The sequence below is a fragment of the Perca fluviatilis genome, chromosome 1, assembly GCF_010015445.1.
Source record: "Perca fluviatilis chromosome 1, GENO_Pfluv_1.0, whole genome shotgun sequence".
Classification (NCBI taxonomy): domain Eukaryota; kingdom Metazoa; phylum Chordata; class Actinopteri; order Perciformes; family Percidae; genus Perca; species Perca fluviatilis.
The window spans coordinates 9671440-9691937 of NC_053112.1; the positions used below are offsets into that span (position 1 = coordinate 9671440).

The following is a 20498-nucleotide window of genomic DNA, read 5'->3' on the forward strand; positions in this document are numbered from 1 at the left end:
CAACACGTCCTTTGTCTTATGGGAAGACTAGTGAAATAAAAATATCAATAAAAATATCCGTGGTCTGGTAACAGTCCATATCCTATGTGACAAGGCTACAAGTAATAAATTACTCTGTGCAGCATGTTAAAGAGTAAAGGGAGCTTGCTACTCCTAAGAGACAGAGTGAGACTTTGTAGGAAAAATAAAAAAGAGGTAAATATAAACTGTGAATTACTTGATTGATATAAGAGTGTTTCCTGTGATGAGATTCACTGCACAAGGTACGCAGCTCAGGTGAACTCCATACATGCTACCTGGCGTTTAATGAAATCAAGTAATTCAGGAGGGAAGGTAAAGATAAATCTTACACGAAAGTAAGATATAAGTTATAAAGATAAATCTTACACAAAAAGTAAGATATAAGTTAAAGATAAATCTTATACGAAAAGTGAGATAATATACAGTAACTTAAAGATAAAATCTTATAAATGATAAGAGAGAATATAATATAATTCTTTTGGACAATAAAGACATAATATACTTTGTATATTAAATGGGTAACAATTGTTGAAAAAAGACAGTCAGGAAAGTGACAGGAAGAAAAAGAGCAGAAAGCTTAATGAAGCAAGAGCATTAGAGAGACAGCCAAGCACACAGGAGGACAGTCTACAAGATACTGGCTCAGATTTCACTGCAGGCACACCCAGCAAGGAGGAGTCTGAGAAGACTGAACTAGCCCTTGTGTGGACAAAACAAAGGTTAATACAGCAACTTAGTGCTTGTTTGTACAGCATTTTGGTCAGCTTAAACTATGTTTAAATGTGCTCTAGAAACAAACTTTACTTACTTACTTTACAAGAGACAGGGTTTAGAGAGCAATTCTCAACAAAATAAACGGAAGTACATAACCCTTGTGTGGTCCTTTGGGTCCCGGTGACCCGAAGGACCACATAAGAGCCACACATAGCAGCTTCACAGACCAGAGAGAGATAAATGTACTTTTGAATTAGGATAATGGAGTTCCTATTGATATTACTGTTGTGGGTTCAGAGATCATATCTCTGAGGCTATGTTGTTTCACCAGTGTATATTGTGCACATTGTGTATGATATGTTGATGGATTATATAGTTACATTTAAACAGTTACTTAAGTACATATTTTTACAATACTGTTCTTCCTTAAGTAATACTTTAATGGAATATTGCTGGTATTTTTGGAATTAGTACTTTTACTTAGGCAAAGGATTTGAATACTATACTATGACTATCTATCTAAACCTTAATGAATCGACTAACCCTAATAACATTTTTGAATCAATTATGTCATAGATCAGACATAGAAAAGCAGTGTGTTTCATGCAAAATGGAGAAATCCTCCTTTCTTTACAGAGGCTCAGAGGACAGCTGAGGGAGGGGCTTCCCAGAGAATACACACAGACACACACACACCCAAGATAAAGACAAGAGTTGTACTGTACATGTGGAGGAACTCGACATTTGGATGTGGAGGTTAGGCTCAGCAATTTGATACACATTTTTGTCATAAATTATACAGTATAATGTGATATGTTCCCATATCAGGTAACAAATTGGATAGACTGCAACAATGAGTACTTAGGTTTGCTCTACTAGGCCTAAAATCTTTAATTCATAATGATTTTTAGAAATATCAGACAGCAATTAGTATTTGTGTTGCAAGCCATATATAAAAAATGTAATAAACAACATATCTTTGTTTATTTCATCTGAGTTTATCTTATATTTGTATATTTTTATCTTTATCTTGTATCTAACAGTATTGAAACCGATTCAGGTTGAGATGAGATATCATTCTACGAGCAGTTAATTTAAACTTTAGTGAGTTTTTTTTTTCCAGTAAAGCTGTGCTATAAACTTTGTTTGTATTTTGTTTAAACTTTTAAGCTAATGTTGCAAACATTTTAATTTGGTGATTTTTCTTTCTTTAAGGAAAATCATTAAAAAAATTAAGGATTTTTTTTTTGAACTTTTTGTTGCTTTTATACAGGTTTTTGCTGTGTAACACAGTTACAGAGTGTTAATGGCTAAACCACTATACAGATTATTTATATATGCTGCGTTATTGAGTCATGAGTCCTGTCAACAGGAGGGATGATAGCAATAATAAATGATGTGTTTTAATAAATAAAGTTTGGATATGGATTCCAGGAGAAGCCCTAATATCAGGAGATCCGGTGGTGAAGCCCGATGACTGGGTGCTCCTTAAAGTGATACAACGAAAAACTTGGTCCAGTCCTAGGTGGGAGGGTGCATATCAAGTCCTACTCACTACTGCTACCGCTTTGAAAATTGCTGAAAGAACCACCTGGATTCACCTATCACACTGTAAAAAGGTATTTGGGTTTTCTGGGGAGAAAGAGAAAGCTGAGGAGTCCTAGTTTCACTGATCCGAAGGGGGAGGGTAGTCTGGGCTACAAAGGGGGTCGGCCTTTTAGTCTAGAAAAGTGTTATTAGTGGACCGTCTCAAACCCAGTGAAGAAAATATATATACGGTATATATACATTTGTAGATGTGTTTCCTTTCCACAGCTGCACTAATTATACACTCATCTAAAGGATTATTAGGAACACCATACTAATACCGTATTTGACCCCCTTTCACCTTCAGAACTTAAATTAATTATTTGTGGCATTGATTCAACAAGGTGCTGGAAGCATTCTTTAGAAATGTTGGCCGATATCGATAGGATAGCATCCCCCACACCATCACACCACCACCACCACCTGTGGATATTGTGTGAGGTTTAGTACTGAGATGGGTTTGAAACCATGACCAACATCTACTTAAAAATGTTTAATGTTGATGTGAATGCTTAATGATGTACATTATGAAAAACAAAAGAAGAGTAAATGTACTGAGAAATTGCAGAAATACACAATTTTTGTATTTGTATTTTATTAGTTTATTTGTCAGGGACCATGCACAGTTCAGGCCCTGTACCAGAGTTAGCTATACAGCTAATTTACATCTGTGGTCCCTGGGCAAGGGAGATAAAGGACAATTTAGACAATATAGACAATACAGACAATACTATCAAAACAGATAAAAACTTAACAAACAACCTGTGACAAGCATTACTCACACATAAACCAAAATACAAATATACATTCAATGTTATAAAAAAATCAATGATCACATAGTTGATTCGCCTTCAGCCAAGTCTTTAAGGACATTTTAAAACTGCTGAGACTTGCACAATCTCTAATGTCAAGTGGAATTAAGTTCCACTTTTCTACTACAGTAAATGAAAAAGCTGATTGACCAAATTTAGTCTTCCTAAACTGAGTGTAACAGTCACCTCTTACAGAAGCGCTGGTGACCCTTACATTATCTCTGCAAAATGACACACATTGCTTGAGTGGGGGTGGTGCAAGATCATGGGTCAATTTATACATCAGGCACATGTCTGCAAAACTGTCAAAGGTTAATAGGTTGTATTTTTTTATGATGGTACAGTGGTGGTAGTTTCTTGTTTTTTTGTCAAGAACTTTCACAGCTTGTTTGTAAAGGGTACATAAAGGTTTTAGTGTAGTCCCGCCTGGGACCAGCTTGTAGAACAGTAAGATGAATGTGAGAAGATCATTGAATACAAAAACTGCGGCTATTGGTAACTTGTGTCTTATATGTTTAAAATTTGCTAAACTAGCTCTGACACAATTGGAGATCTTTTTTATGTGTTTTTTAAAACTTAAGTTAGAATTAATAATTATGCCCAGATACTTGAAATGATCAACAATATGTATCACCTCTCCCATAATACAGATATCGGGCTGATGTTGTGTAACATTCCTCTTGATAGAGAAATACATGCCCACTGTTTTGCTTACATTAAGAGTAAGACAACTGAGAGTTAACCAGTCTGATACTTTGGTTAGAGCTGCAGTAAGTTTTGCTGCAGCTTGTTCTCTAGTTTTTGCATGGGTATAGATAACTGTATCGTCTGCGTACATTTGGATGTGGACTTCTGGGCAAATCAATGGTAGGTCAATAATATATAAGCTAAATAAAATTGGTCCTAAAATAAATCCCTGAGGGACTCCAGTAGTGCAATTAGCAAAGGAGGAGCATCTATCATTAATCCTGGTGCACTGCTTTCTAGAATCTAAATAAGACTCCATCCATGTCAGAGCACTGGGAGAGAAATTAATCTTTGACAGTTTGGATAACAAAACATTATGATTCACTGTATCAAATGACTTCTTAAAATCAAGGAAAACAGCACCAACAACCCCTCCATTGTCAAGGCTGGATTTTATTTGCTCAATAAAATATCAAGTAGCTGTTTCTGTGGCATGATGTTTCCTGAATCCAAACTGCATGGGGTGCAGTGGAAAATGGCCTTGATTTAAATAGGCTAGCAACTGGTCATAGACTATCCTTTCCGTTACTTTGGAAACAACAGGGAGGATACTAATAGGTCTATAGTTTGTTATATTAGTTGCATCTCCAGCTTTAAAAATAGGGGTTATTACAGCTGATTTCCAGGCATTAGGAAAAAAACTTTGTTTAATGGATAGATTTACCAGACGAGCAATTGGAGTACAAAAGATGCTTTTATACTTCTTCAGAAATGCACAATCACAAGCAAAAACATCTTTAGCCTTAGAGTTCTTAAACTTGCCTGAGATTTTAGTTATGGAAGATTCTGGCACTTCAGAGATGCTAAACAGTGGAAGATTATCATTTGATGGTGTAATGACCTTACCTCTTAGATCAAAGCCTTGTGCCAAATCTTGAACTGAATCTATAAAATAACTATTAAACATAGAAGAAATTTGATCTTTGTCTTTAGTTAAGGTTCCATGTACTTGTAATTCAAACTCTTTATCTCTTTTTTTGGTGTTCTTTAAAGCTCTATTGATGTTTTATATATATATATATATATTAGGGATGCACCGATCCGACTTTTTCAGTACCGATACCGATGCCAGGGCGTTGTGTATCTGTCGATACCCAATACCGATCCGATACCGTTGCTGAATTAATAATAAACTGAATAACTTCCACATCATACCTTCCTTCCACCATGTGGAAGACACTAAAGGCACCAGACCTTCTAAACATTACTTCCCTAACTAAGACAAAATAACAGATTTAATGTATTGAATTCTTATTTATTTGTTATTTAAAAAACAATTGTGCATTCAAATCGAAAATATAATGTAATCAAACTTCTTAAAATAAATTTAAATACATAATAATGGGCCATCAATAATGAGCCACCTTTATATAGGTTTATAATGGCTTATTCTACTGTCAGGAGTACATAGAATATCACAAAAACATGTTAATGTCATCATGTTTACTAAAAGCTTTGATTACTAAAGGGTTGGCTTGGCTCCACGACATTATACAATAACTTTGTATGAAGGGGAATCCATGAAACAGTTACAGAAGCTAAACTATTTGTATTGTGCAAACTGCAAAGTAGTAAAATAAACTCAAATCGAATGAATAGCCTACACATACAAACAACTTTAACACTGTTTCCCTTTCAAAACTAAATAGTTGTAAGCTAGTACTGTATAACCACTACCTTGGCCACAGGTAAGTTAGGTTGTAGTAGGGGACTGAACGTAGCTCCGCTGTCAGCCTCCTTCGCTGTTTGAATAACGTTAGTAGGTTGGCGGACGTATTTCAGCGAGGCAAGAAATCTTAAATCCAGAGTTTTAGTCATTGCTCTGAACCAGTCTCTCTCAACGGTCTGTAGCGGGACCGGAGGTGGATTGCGTTCATAACGTTGCTCCGCTGCATGCTTGAAGTGACAGGTCTTTAACGTTAGCACAGTAACACGGCCGAGTAACGTTAGAGCGACGGGCAACAACAGTGGCTAAATTATGTCCGATTTGTTAGAAAGAAAAAACTTGGGAATAACAGACGGCTCCTCTCTTGAGCACACGTTGTTCTGGTGTATATCCGGTCTTTCTTCATCCTCTAGCTAACTTTCTTCTCGGTTCTTGTGGAGTAGCGACCGTAGCCTCTCCCAACCGATCCAGCTATTTTTGCAATATCGGGGCCGATATCCGATCCAAATATCGGATCGGTGCACCCCTAATATATATATACTTATTGAAGTTACCAAACGTTTAACCATTTAATATTGTATTATTGAAGATGCAAAAGTTTAAAAAGGCGTGAATGTTAGAAAAATTGATTATTAATATTATTTTATATTTATATATATTTTATTTTAGTCATTAATATTAAAATTCTTTGCATCAGAATACAATATTATACTGATTACTCTTTTCTCTCTCTGTTAAATTAAACTGTTTGCATAGTAAGAAACCAAAACACTGCTTGCTCTCAGAAGATAACATGGAACCATTGGCTATCTTGTCTGAGCACAGGGCTGGACTGGCCATCTGGCATACCGGGCATTTTCCCGGTGGGCCGACGGACTTTTGGGCCGAATCGCCGATATAAATAGGCCTTTTTTTAATTTTTGGCCGGGCCGGCCCATAAAGAACTCACAGCGGCCCATTGGTTAATTTTCTTTATTGGCACTGGCCTGACCCAATCAAATCCAGGAACCCCCTTCCCCACTCCGGGCCGCAAATTTACGAATCCCACTATGGCCACGCCTCCCGGCCCTGAGACGTGAGCTGTAATAGTTATGCTGGAAGTTTAGCATTCACGTTATAATGGACAAACGACCACCAAGTGCAAGGGAGGTGCAGAGAAATTAGAGGAGAAAAAGATTAAGAATCTACAGGCGGATTCCTCAAAAATTTCGGACATGTTTGGGTCTGTAGTAGCTGCTTCAACATCAGCATTACCTGAAGTAGAGGAGGAGAGGTGGCTGGCTATAGAAGCAGAAACAACGATGCCAGGGAAGAAGGCGAGGAGGAGGCGAGTGAGGAAAAGATGGAAGAGAGAGTAGATGACGATGTGGTAAGGAGTAGGCAAATTAACACAGACTCTCAGGAAGGGAGGGAGGCTGTGTGTGCGCGTGTGTGTGTGTGTGTGTGTTTGTGCGCGCGAGTGTGTCACGTCATAACGACAACAAGCAGTTTGGCTGTAACATTAAAGTTAGTGGCTGTCAGGTAACCTAACAGCTTAAGCTTACATTGAAAATGCTAGCGGTTGGCCTGTTGGGTAGCTGAAAAGTCTGTGGATCTATAAAATCAGTGATGATACAAGCATCAGTGTTCCTTGAATAGCTTAATTAGCTTCTCTTGTATTGGTGCTCTTTTCCAGGGCATATACTACTCTCAGCTTTACTGTAGCTTTTAGGAAGGGTTATAGTTATGGTTATTGTATTTAGCAGACACTTGTGTCCAAAGCGACAAAATATGAATCTTACAATAGTTAAAATTAACAGTAAACTGTTTTTAAAGTTGCTAAGCCAATATTAAGCAAAATAGTAATAATAAAAATAATGACAATACAATATCAAATATCAATAATAAAAAATTATAAAAATACCATAAATATACAAATCATAACTCTAAGAATGAATGAATTATTTAAGTGTAAGATCAACAGATAAGTCTTGAGTCCCCTCTTGAAGGATCCAAAATGAACGCTGAACACTAGGCAACTCATTTAATGGAACGCACGCATATTTTAAGAGGACTGTCTGCAGGGAATTTGTCTGACCAATCACGGTGGGTGTGGGCCGCCTGGCCCAAAAATGCCAGGGCCGATTTTTTGTCCCAGTCCAGCCCTGTCTGAGCACGGTGTGATGCTGAGGAAAGAACACACTCCCTGACCAGATAAGGGAGATGTCATCGACTCTGACCAGATAACAACTGACGACATCGACTCTGTATTATGACTGTATTTCACTCATAAATAAGCTAATGTAGAAGGCTTCTCATTAGACATTTTCTGTACTATTATGTAGTGCTGAAATTGGCTCCTTGAGTTCGCAAGTAAAAAACAAACTTTAAAATCTTCAGTGTGTCTCTGTCTATTCTTTGATAAATAATTATCCTAACAACGTGTTATTTTTTCCATTGTGTGGAAATTTGATGTCAGCAATGTTAATTATTAACTCCTTGAAGCTGTCAGAACGCTAGTTAAGCACAGGAGGAAGCAACCAGAAACCACTGCTGCACATTTAAGTGCAGCGCTTTTTGCTCAACATCCAACCACCACATTCCCACCACCTAGAGCCTAGAAAAATCTTTTTGCTGTAAATTAATTTAAATGTTTGGTCTGCTATACTCAATGCTTATTTCGTCTATGTTCCTCTGAATTAGCTATTCGTTTGTAATTGACAGAATAATATATTGTGATCAAACTTGTGTTTTACACTCCAGCACCAGATAGACATGTCTTTGCATGTTCTTTATCTACTTATTAGCTCAGTAATAGTTTTTTCTCAGTATCTCAACATATTGTTGGTGTTGATTTGACTAACTTTTGTTCTGGTTTCTCTTGTTGCAGAAATTATGGAAGCAGGTTTGTAATTATTATTATCAAGTGCACCTCTTACCTAAGATATTCTTTTGAATTAGAGCACAACTCCTCCCAGTGGTTCACACAGGAAGCTGTGATGTGCTCCATGCCAACCACATCCTAACATCTGCTCTCAACACTTAACTTTTCCAATGCACTTAAGGATCACTGTTCACTGTTCACTCTGATCACAACATTAGATTAAACCCAAATAATTCTAACCTTTAGAGAGCCTTGAGGAAATGTACACGCAGTCCTCAGCTGTTGGGCAACAGTACAGCTTGGCTCTCAACACTTTGGAAAAGAAAAGGTAAAATGAATCAAAACAAATCTGTTTTATTAGAGTTTCACTTTCAGTTTTTGTTCATAGCAGGTTTATGCACACCCGGACCAAAGTGCTTTACGTACATTGTATCTCTATTTATGGCCCGTTTATCATATGGACTGGGGTTATAAATAAAATTGGACCTGACTTGCAATATAGGGCTTAACCTTGTCCTCTCATGGAAAGTGTTAGAGGCACTTCCCTGCCCTTCATTTCCATAAACTATATTTTAAGAACTTAATGCATTGTTTGCAAAACACCAGAAAGAATCATTTCTTCATTTCAACTTGGGGATTTACAGACATTTGTCTGCTCATGCATATTAATGATGTAAAGAGGAAGGAAGTTAGGCGGGTTTTAAACAGCTTGATATCTATTTAACACTACTGTACCGAGCCCAGAAGACACACATTGTCTTCAAAGACCACATCCTCCTTTTCTAATGTAGACATGTTTATTGTGAGTTCCTGACACCCAGTATTTCTCATGTATGTGATCTACCTGCTGATTTAACAGAGACCAGAGGAGCAGCTATGAGTTTAACAGCAGCAGCGAGTGGATTTGTTGTCTTCCTTCTCTCTGTACAAGGTACTGTAGTGCACATCTATATTTACAGTATATTGTAAGGCACTTTTATTATTGATACTACAACACAGCTTTCATGAGCTGAAATTGATTTTGAATCTTAACAAAACAAAACTCATGATTTTCTTATCTTACGTTTCAGGGCAATGTGACTTAGTCTGTATCTTAAGATTAAGATTCTTAATTGACGATTTTCTCTCTTTTAAGCCTCAAATTCAGCAACTTGTGAAAAAGTTGAAGCTGAGGCTGGGTTTTTATTACAGAAATAAATCTTGCTTTTCTTTTGATGCAAAAAGTAAACTTGTTGCTGCTACTTTTATGTCTGTGTTTGACTACGGTGCTGTTTTATATATGCATCTTCCTAATGCCCTCACTTCTTAGATACTGTATACCATGGAGCATTGAGGTCCATAACAAATCTTAAGGCCCTAAAGGCCGTTTTACAGTTGTGCGGAGGCTCCACGCAGAGCTCTCGCCGTAGCCTACGTAAGTGGCCTGATGTTTATACTTGTTCGCTGGTGTGTGCCTCGAGCCGGCATGTGTGTGTGTGTGGGGAGTGGGTGATAGAGCGAGGGAGAATTGAGAGAGTGACATTAGCTTTGGAGCGAGTACCGACTCTAGAGTCATAGTAAGAGAAAAAAGTGTCTCCCCTGTGTTTTCTGACCAAGGTGAGACATCTGTAGCAGGAAAAGTTATCCCTCTCCTTGATTTCATGTTGTTTATGGAGAAGGAGAACCAGGAAATGAGCCGGGGGAAATGCAATGATTTTACGCACTATAAAATGGCCTTACCTCACCATTGATCCCTGTATGCTAGGGTTGGTTGGCCTGCTTTGTCCATCCGTAAACTTAATCACTGGCATGGCCTTTATATTTACATACTGTATATTTATATAGGCTATATATATGTGTGTGCGTGTGTGTGTGTTATCTACATGTCACACTATTTGCTCTCGCCTCAGTGTTCTGCATTTCTCTACAGTTTCCATTCACACTCTGCAGCAGCCAGAGTGACCACAGACAGAAAAGCAACCGAGCAAAGCAAATTATTTTTCCACACCCTTCACCCTTCTAATAATTTAATCTTCTTCCTTTTTATTTTGTTCACAGCTTCAATACATTGCTGTTCCTTCACTGCACCCTCTGTATGATGTCCTGCCTCAGTGCACCTAGAGATTAACTGCAGAGCAGAGATCATGTGTTCAGCTGCGACTGTACCTTAGCATTATACATTCTCATGTAAAACTGAATTATATGCATATTTCTCCATTCCTCTGTTCACTTTAGCATAAACCAGAAATAACATTAATACTTGATTTATATATCCATTTTTAAAAACAGACGTTAGAAAGTCCCCAACAAAGAAATAAATATAAGAAAAACCTGTGTGATACAGTGTTAAGCTCAGTTCTAGTAAAGCAGTCTGAGTTTAGTAAAGTTTGTCCACATCCCCAAAACCCCAAAACAAGTTGGTACTATCAGATTATCTTTGTTTCACACTGACTTGGGATGTGAGTGGTAAGTGTGAGAGCAGAAGTAGTTTTGGGAAATGTAGCTTCACACACTGAAGAACACATGTAAGTCTGTCTCCTGATGTAGTTCTGAGTCTGATTGTGTTTCCTGATGTGCTCTGTGTTACAGTGATACAGGGTCAGGATGGCTGGGGAGTGACTTACACCTCTACTCAGATCTGTGCTGTTAAAGGATCAACAGTGGAAATACACTGCAGATACAGATACCCATACTGGTGGAAAAATCGTCATACTACAATTGAGAGAACATTATGGTATACTAAAATGAATAATAATGAACCTGTAGATCTGACAAAAGACTCAGAATATTCAGGTCGTGTGCAGTACAGTTATAATTACAACGACTGCACTCTGAGAATCTCAGACCTGAGAGAGAGAGACTCAGCTGTGTACAAGTTCAGGTTCACAACAAACCAAGAAGATGGAAGATATATCACTTCACCTGGAGTCACTTTGTCTGTCACAGCAGGTAACATTTCTCTTCATACGTTAACTATTTCCAAATGTTCAAGATCTAGAAAACAATAATATGAATATGTTGTGTGTTTATTTGCAGTTGTTAGTTGACAGTTTAATAAAACAGTTGTTGTATGTTGACAGTTTTGTCTAACATAACATTCATGTTCCTTCTTCACACATCCAGGTCTCCAGGTGATATCACGTTCTAACAGGCTGGAGTGTCGGAGCAGTTGTCGTCTACCTAATAATCCTTCCTATGTCTGGTACAAGAATGGACAGGAAATTCAGGCACAAACATCTTATTATTTATACCCTGTGTATAATTCAGACAGCTATTCCTGTGCTACTTCAAGGATATAAGGATTTCCCCTCTCCTTCAGTGTGTGAGTTTACTCAACCTTCTTCCAACACAACACCATTTAGTGGAGCCTTATAACTTCATGTAGTGTAGTTTTAATCTGGAAATTCCTATTGTGATTCCTCACAGACTCTGGTTTACAAATGGTCAAAATGGTTTTATCTTTCAGGTGTCCAAGGTGAATCCTGCAACAGAGTGACGATACACGGAAAGAAGCATCTGCGCCTTCAAAGGCTCTTCAGTGGACATTTCTCGTTTGTACAACAGTTACAATTATCCTGACAAATCAACATTCTGGTTCAGTGGTAGCGTAATCATGGAGGGCAGAATCCTTCCCAGCCTGAAGACCTTAGTACAGACTCCCAGTATACAGGTCGTGTTCATGTTGAAACAGAGAGAGGACGCTCCACTCTGAGAATCTCTGACCTGAGAGAGAGAGACTCAGCTGAGTATCACTTCAAGTTCATAACACCAAGATTTGAATGGAGGAGTTTACCTGGAACAACTCTGACAGTCACAGGTACTGATCAACACAAACTGATGTAAATGCACCAACACAGTACATTTAAAACACTGAAAATGTTTACTTAAATAATATATATTAGTGCTGGGCAACGATTAACAGTTTTAATCACGATTAATCGCATGATTTCCCTGATTAATTGTTACATGCAAAATCCAATAATTAATTCAAAAGTAGTGTATAGCGCAATTTTATTTTAAATGTTCTGCCATATGAACGAAAGTGCCACAACATTTGTTCTGCAAACACTTAACATCAGCATGTTGTTTATACAGTAGCAGTTAAATAAAATATTTAGTGTAAATCTCAACTTAAACAATGTAATCAAAGCAAATACAAAATTAAAGCTTATTGCCACTGCAAGGGCATTCATGTTATCCTGTTTGTTATATATAAAATAAAACTGCCCACAACATCCTGAGCCACAATCATAACATTAAAACAGGCAATTTCTAAGATAACAGCAGAAACATTTTCGTTCTTTTATCAGGGAGTAGCATAACCAGTCTCTGTTCAGTACCAAATGTCCCTGTTAGAGTGAAATGAAGCACAAACGTTTCAGCATAATGTCTCTCCTCTGTTTTCATTACAGTCAGAGCCCACTGTTCATCAATATAATGCACTGTAACTCTGAGGTAATTATGGTTACCCAGTGATGTCCAGTAGTCCCCAGTGAGAGTAACACGTTGTAAAGGTGTCGCTTTTGTGGTCCTCTCCTTTTCATACAACTTGTGTATTCTTCTTGTGATGGTGAGTCTTGTAAAATCTCATACCTGCCGTCATTTGTTGAGATTCTCAGAATGTTTCTCAGACCGACGTCCTCCACAACACTAATGGGCCTGCAGTCTGTAGCTATCCACTTCACTATGGCATTGGTTAGCTTCTCTTACCTTTGTTTATCTATACTTCTCCCACACGCTACATGTGCTGGTGTGTAGCACAGCTTTGAGGTGTCTCCGTGTGTTCATGGACATCGGAAAAACATTTTTCTGAGTGAAAACGTCACCATTCACGTAACTTCCTGTGTTAATCAGAGGTGGGAAACTCGGGCTTGATTTTGCTAACCGAGTTTCCCAGTTGGTGACGCGTTGTTGACAACTGACGTTTGATGGAGGCGACTTTGGTTCACTGAATATATTTCAATGACAATAAACTGTTTATTGTGGACAAATGCCTCTGCAAAGAAACATACACAGACATAATATGTTTCAAATTATTCATAAATAGGCCTATGTCTGAAAAAAAACCACATTATCCATATCTTTTCCCGTTCGTTGTCCTGCAGATAACACAAACAAACACCTGGCGATGTGCTGTTTGGATGCATAAGAAAACAGCAGCAAATCTTTTGTTATTATGGCCTCCATGTTTTCACACACCTGATGATACGCCCAACCGTTGGTGGCAGTCATGCAAAAAGTTGTTATGCCAAACGCCAATATAACAGAAGAAGAAGAACATGCATCCCGGCCGCGATATTACGAATCCCACTATGGCCACGCCAAGACCCGCCCTTCAATAGCGTTCACACGCTACTACTGGCCAGGCATCCATGCTTACATGTTCAGGTCCTATCCCCTGACCAATCCCCTAACCCTAACCTTAACCACTCGAGGTGAAATGCCTAACTCCAACAAATCGAGCTGCTTCGTAGGGCGGGTCTTGGCGTGGCCATAGTGGGATTCGTAATTTTGCATCCCGGCCATGTGAATGCTGGCAGTCGGAAAAACAACGTAACCACGGTCCCTGTTATTCAGAGGTGGCATGAACGCGCCATCTGTGTGAGTGTGATTAGTGTGAGTGTTAACCATCTGCCGACGCGCCACTGTTTGTTTCGTTGAATGATTTGCTGGTATCAGCTGTGTGTATTGCATTTAAGTGATATTTGAGACTGGAAGTACTCTGGCGATAAGAAAATTCAACTTTGCAGTGGTTACAAATAACTTTGGTTCTGTCGACTGCGCCGTCTGGAAGAACTTTAAAATGAAAATGGCCATGTAAAGGTTCCGTACCCTTCTCCATGTTTGTTGGTTTGTTTATCCGCTTTTCCTTTCCATTTCCAGTAAGCGCGGCAGCAGTTAGCACCTGTGCAACAGACTTTTACAATAATAAAAGAAATAATAAAAACTGCGTTAATGCGCGATAAAATAATTGGCAGCGTTAATTAATTGAGTTAACGTGATAATAACGCATTAACTTGCCCAGCCCTAATATATATATATATATATATATATATATATATACATATATATATGTAACTGTTGTGCTGATATGTATGTACATCTTTAATGTTTTTTAGAACCTGTGATAAAATATTGTGTCCAGCTCTGCAGGTGCAGGTGATCAGAGTCTATAATTGGTATTCTACCGAGGCAGAGCTGAAGTGTCACAGCAGCTGCAGTCCAGCTGGTGGTCTCTCCTACGTCTGGTTCAAGAACAGAGAACACATTACCTCGGTGGAGACATCTACTTATACAACCTGGTTTAATCCCACAGACGTCTTCTCCTGTGCGTTGAAAGGACATGAGAAGTTCCCCTCTCCTTCAGTGTGTGAGTTTACTGTGTCAGGACACAAACACACTGACATTACAATACAATGACAATTTCAGACGTAATCTCACTGGAGTCTTCTGATTCTTAGGTGCAGCAGGATTATTCATAGAAACAAAAATCACTCCGGTAGTAGAAATATTCAGATATACTTATATATATATATATATATATATATATATATATATATACACCATTCTTAACTATTATTATTTCAGGACGATTTGAACTGTAAAATATGCTGTTTCTTCATTTTATGTTTAATAATTCTGTTATTGAGATGCTCCATTACTTGATGATTGATGATGTCATGGCCAAAAGCTCTAAACTGCAGTTAATTGAACAGTTTTGGACTGAAACAGAATCCATACTGTCAGCTTGTAAATTTGATTTAAAACTTTAAAATGGAGTTTCTGAAGATTTATTCATGACAGTATTTATGTAAGTAAGGATAAATCTGAAAACCATTTGATTATATTCACATTTATTGTCATCTCACAGAGAACACATACTGACTCATCAGACTGCACAACTTGACTGCTACTATAACCACAGGGATAAAATAATCTGAAACTGGCCGGTAACATTTGCAAACTGTAACAACAAAACTAAAACAGCATCTGAACACAAACAAGACGGAATATTTATGTTCAGTCTTGTAAATATAACATGTGTGTAGTTAATGATGCAACAGCTGTGAGTAAAAAGAAATATTAGGAGGTAGTTTGTTGTATTTTTATAATTCATGGATACGGCCCAATGAAAATATTAATAAGAGCCTTTTTCCAAAATAAAACTCAAGGTTCACTCCTCACCCACAACAATCCTAAAATGGATGCTGGTTTGAAGGCAAAGGGTAGTATTGATGTGATTTAGATTTTTCTTTTGTTTGCTCACTTTGCATTTTGTAAATTGATAAAAATAAACAATCATTATTTATATTTTTGAAAGCATTCTTAGTTTACAGCATTTTTTCACACCTGCCTAAGACTTTTGCACAGTACTGTATATATACACATGTAGCTGCACTGTATATTAGTATCTTGCTATTTCTCTCTCTGGGACAAGTCTGTGTGTGTTATCTACATGTCACACTATTTGGCCTCGCCTCAGTGTTCTGCATTTCTCTACAGTTTCCATTCACACTCTGCAGCAGCCTGAGTGACCACAGACAGAAAAGCAACCGAGCAAAGCAGATTCTTTTATTTCACGCACTTCCCCCTTCTAATATTAATCTTCTGCCTTTTTATTTTGTTCACAGGTTCAGTACATTGCTGTTCCTTCACTACACCCTCTGTATGATGTCCTGCCTCAGTGCACCTAGAGATTAACTGCAGAGCAGAGATCATGTGTTCAGCTGCGACTGTTCCTTAGCATTATACATTCTCATTTAAAACTGAATGATATGCATATTTCTCCATTCCTCAGTTCACTATAGCATGAACCTGAAATAACATTATTTGATTTATAAATCCATTTTTAAAATCAGACATAGGAAGTCCCCAACAAAGAAGTACAAATATAGACCATTTCACAGATATAAACATAAACATCCTGAATCGCCCCAAGTTGATTACCTGTTGCAGTGACATCAGCTGACAGGAAGTTAACAAGGGGCCGGTCTGTTACCTAGCAATGACATTCCATTGAAAACGTCTGTAAGAAAGAAATCTGTGTGACACAGAATAAGTCTTAAGCTCAGTTCTAGTTAAGATAAAACTGCAGTAAAACAGTCTAAAGTTGGTCCACGCTCCCTGACCCCAAAACAAGTTGGTACTATCAATTCAATTCAATTCAATTTTATTTATAGTATCAAATCATAACAGAGTTATCTCGAGACACTTTACAGATAGAGTAGGTCTAGACCACACTCTATAATTTACAAAGCCCCAACAATTACAGTAATTCCCCCAAGAGCAAGCATTAGCAGTGGCTATTGCGACAGTGGCGAGGAAAAACTCCCTTTTAGGAAGAAACCTCGGCAGACCCAGACTCTTGGTAGGCAGTGTCTGACGGGGCCGGTTGGGGGTGTGATGGCGATAATAGTCGCCTTAAAGATAGTGGACCAGTGACTTTGAAGGTAGTCGTTGTAGTTCATGTCACAGCAGGACGTTGTGGGATGTAACGTGGCGCTGCAGAGCATGGGTGGATGCGGCGGACGCAGCAGGACGCGGCCGGGCGTTGAAGGGAATCGCAGAGTATAGCTCTGCGAAGAAGAAACATAAGGACTTCGGGGAGTAAACTCCCCAGAGCTAGGTTAGTAACAAGCAGTTCTGGGACAGGATGCATACAAAAGGAAACGAATGAAAACATTGATGAGAGGCTGTACTGGCCTGCCTCCCTCTACTCTCACTATATTATTGATTATATGATAAATAAATCTGATGACTACGAAGAGAAGCAGGTGGGCCGGGTTAGGCGGACGCTGCAACTCCTCACTTCTTAACTATAAGCTTTATCAATAGAATAGAATAGAATAGCCTTTATTGTCATTGCACTGTGGAGGTACAACGAAATTTAGGGTGCTCTCACAGAGCCACCCTTGCACCACACAAAAAGAATAAAAACAAACAACAAGAAAAACAAGAAACGACATACTGTATGTCCAGACAGGACAAGAAACTCAGCGAGCAATATGCTCTATTGAGGAGCAAGAGGAGAGTTTTCAGTTTATTCTTAAATGAGGTGGTTCCACAGGAAAGGAGCCTGGTAGCTGAAGGCTCTTGCTCCCATTCTACTTTTGGAGACTCTAGGAACCACAAGTAACTCTGCATTCTGGGAGCGCAGTGCTCTAGTGGGACAATAAGGTACTAAGAGCTCTTCTAGATATGATGGTGCTTGATCATTTAGGGCTTTGTAGGTCAGGAGAAGGACTTTAAAGTCAATCCTGTATTTTACAGGAAGCCAATGCAGAGAAGCTAAAACAGGAGAAATATGATCTCTTTTCTTAGTTCTCCTCAGAACACGTGCTGCAGCATTCTGGATCAGCTGGAAAGTCTTAAGGGACTTATTTGAGCAACCTGACAGTAGGGAATTACAATAGTCCAGCCTGGAAGTAACGAATGCATGGACTAGTTTTTCAGCATCGTTTTGAGACAGGATATTCCTAATTTTGGCAATGTTACGAAGATGAAAAAAGGCTGTTCTCGATGATTGTTTTAGATGGGCGTTAAAGGATATATCCTGATCAAAAATAACTCCTAGATTTCTGACAGTAGTGCTGGAGGCCAGGACAACACCATCCAGAGTAGCTATATCTTTAGATAATGAAGTTCGGAGGTGTTTAGGGCCCAGCACAATAACTTCAGTTTTGTTACAGTTTAACATCAGAAAATTATAGGTCATCCAGGATTTTATAACTTTAATACATGCTTGAAGTTTAGCTAACTGACTTGTTTCGTCTGGTTTGATTGACAAGTATAATTGGGTGTCGTCCGCATAGCAGTGATAGTTAATTGAGTGTTTCCTAATGATATTACCAAGAGGAAGCATATATAAGGAGAATAGAATTGGTCCAAGCACTGAGCCTTGTGGAACACCATGTTTAACTTTTGCGTACTTAGAGAATTTATCATTAACATTAACAAATTGAGATCGATCAGAGAAATAAGACTTAAACCAGCTTAGTGCAATTCCTTTAATTCCGACTAAGTGTTCTAATCTCTGTAACAGTATTGTATGATCAATAGTGTCAAAAGCAGCACTAAGATCTAATAAAACAAGTATGGAGACAAGTCCTTTGTCTGCAGCAGTTAGAACGTCGTTAGTAATTTTCACCAGTGCCGTCTCTGTGCTATGATGCTTTCTAAATCCTGATTGAAAGTCTTCAAATAAACTGTTGCTATGGAGGAAAGTACATAACTGATTAGCAACTACTTTCTCAAGGATCTTGGAGAGAAAGGGAAGGTTAGATATAGGTCTATAGTTTGCTAAGACCTCAGGATCGAGGGTGGGTTTTTTCAGAAGAGGTTTTATCACAGCTACTTTAAATGACTGCGGTACATAACCTGTTAATAAGGACATATTGATCATATCTAGTAATAAAGTGTTAACCACGGGTAATGCTTCTTTGAGTAATCTTGTTGGGATGGGGTCTAAGAGACAGGTAGATGGCTTTGCTGAAGATACCTTTACCATTAGTTGTTGAAGGTCTATAGGATAAAAACAGTCTAAGTATATGTCAGGTCTAGTCGTTCTTTCTAGCAGTCCTGCGTTGAAAGGTGAACCATTAGAAGTTGAGGGCAAAAGGTGATGAATTTTATCTCTAATTGTTATAATTTTATCATTAAAGAAGCTCATGAAGTCATCACTACTCAGAGCTAGAGGAATAGATGGCTCAGTAGAGCTGTGACTATCTGTCAGCCTGGCTACAGTGCTGAAAATAAACCTTGGGTTGTTCTTGTTTTCTTCTATTAATGATGAGTAATAGTCTGATCTGGCATGTATGTGGGCCTTCTTATAGGTTTTCAGACTGTCTTGCCAGTCCAAACGAGACTCTTCCATTTTGGTGGAGCGCCATTTACTTTCAAGTTTTCGCGAGTTTTGCTTTAATTTACGAGTTTGGGAGTTATACCAAGGGGCTAGTTTCCTTTGCTTCATCTTCTTCTTTTTGAGTGGAGCGACAGAGTCTAAAGTAGTCCGTAGGCAGGCCGTAACACCATCTACACAATTGTTGATTTGAGAGGGACCAAAGTTTACATAAAGGTCTTCTGTTGTATTAAAACAAGGTAATGAGTTTAGTGCTGTTGGAATGTCTTCCTTAAATTTAGCTATAGCACTGTCAGATAGGCATCTAGTATAGAAGCTTTTATCTAATTTCGTATAATCGGGTATTAAGAATTCGAAAGTAATTAAGAAGTGGTCTGATAATAAAGGATTTTGCGGGAATACTAATACATCTTCAATTTTGATACCATATGCCAGCACGAGGTCGAGGGTGTGGTTAAAACAGTGCGTGGCCTCATGCACACTCTGACTGAAACCAATAGAATCTAGTAGTGAGTTGAAAGCAGTAGTAAGGCTATTGCTGTCAACGTCCACATGGATATTAAAATCACCTACAATAAGTACTTTGTCTGATTTAAGTACTACACATGAACTCTGAGAATTCAGATAAAAATTCAGAATACGGACCTGGAGCTCGGTAGACAACAACAAATATAATTGGCTGTACTGATTTCCGTGTTGGATGTTGAAGATTAAGAACAAGGCTTTTAAAAGAGTTATAATTTAGTTTGGGTTTAGGGTTAATTAACAGGCTTGAATCAAATATGGCTGCAACTCACCCTCCTCGGCCTGAGCCTCTAGGAATTTGAGTATTAATATGACTGGGAGGAGTCGCTTCATTTAGACTAATATATTCTTCATGGCCCAGCCAGGTTTCAGTAAGACAGAATAGATCAATTTGATTATCAGATATCGATTCATTTATTAGTACTGTTTTAGAAGACAGAGATCTGATATTTAGTAATCCACATCTAATTTTCCTATCCTTTTCTATCATTGCAGTGGTAGTTTTAATTCCAATTAGGTTGTTAAGTATTGCCCCTCTCTTGGTTACCTTTGATTTAACTGATCTTAGTCGAGGAACAGACACCGTCTCATTTTCTTTTGGGACAGGCTGTGGCTGACGTGAACTGGATGCTAAATTGACTATGTTTGCAGTCAACTTCTTATTACTTTCATTATTATTTTATTATTCATATTATTATTCACCACTTTGTATGGTCTGTTGTTGAT

The 20498-nt window shown here is 38.2% G+C and overlaps 1 protein-coding gene and 1 long non-coding RNA gene across 2 annotated transcripts in view; both read left to right on the forward strand.

The window, feature by feature from the left end:
* LOC120559226 overlaps positions 1-20498 on the forward strand; it is a 339258-nt gene that overhangs the window by 27052 nt on the left and 291708 nt on the right. Inside the window, exon 5 of the mRNA XM_039800789.1 lies at positions 14535-14759. Within this exon, the coding sequence (XP_039656723.1) occupies positions 14535-14759 (225 nt within the window). The remainder of the gene's footprint in view (positions 1-14534; positions 14760-20498) is intronic.
* Positions 8578-11660, forward strand: LOC120559553. Its single transcript, XR_005639313.1, has 4 exons — positions 8578-8738; positions 9270-9341; positions 10979-11338; positions 11513-11660. It is a non-coding gene; the product is annotated as an uncharacterized LOC120559553 (long non-coding RNA).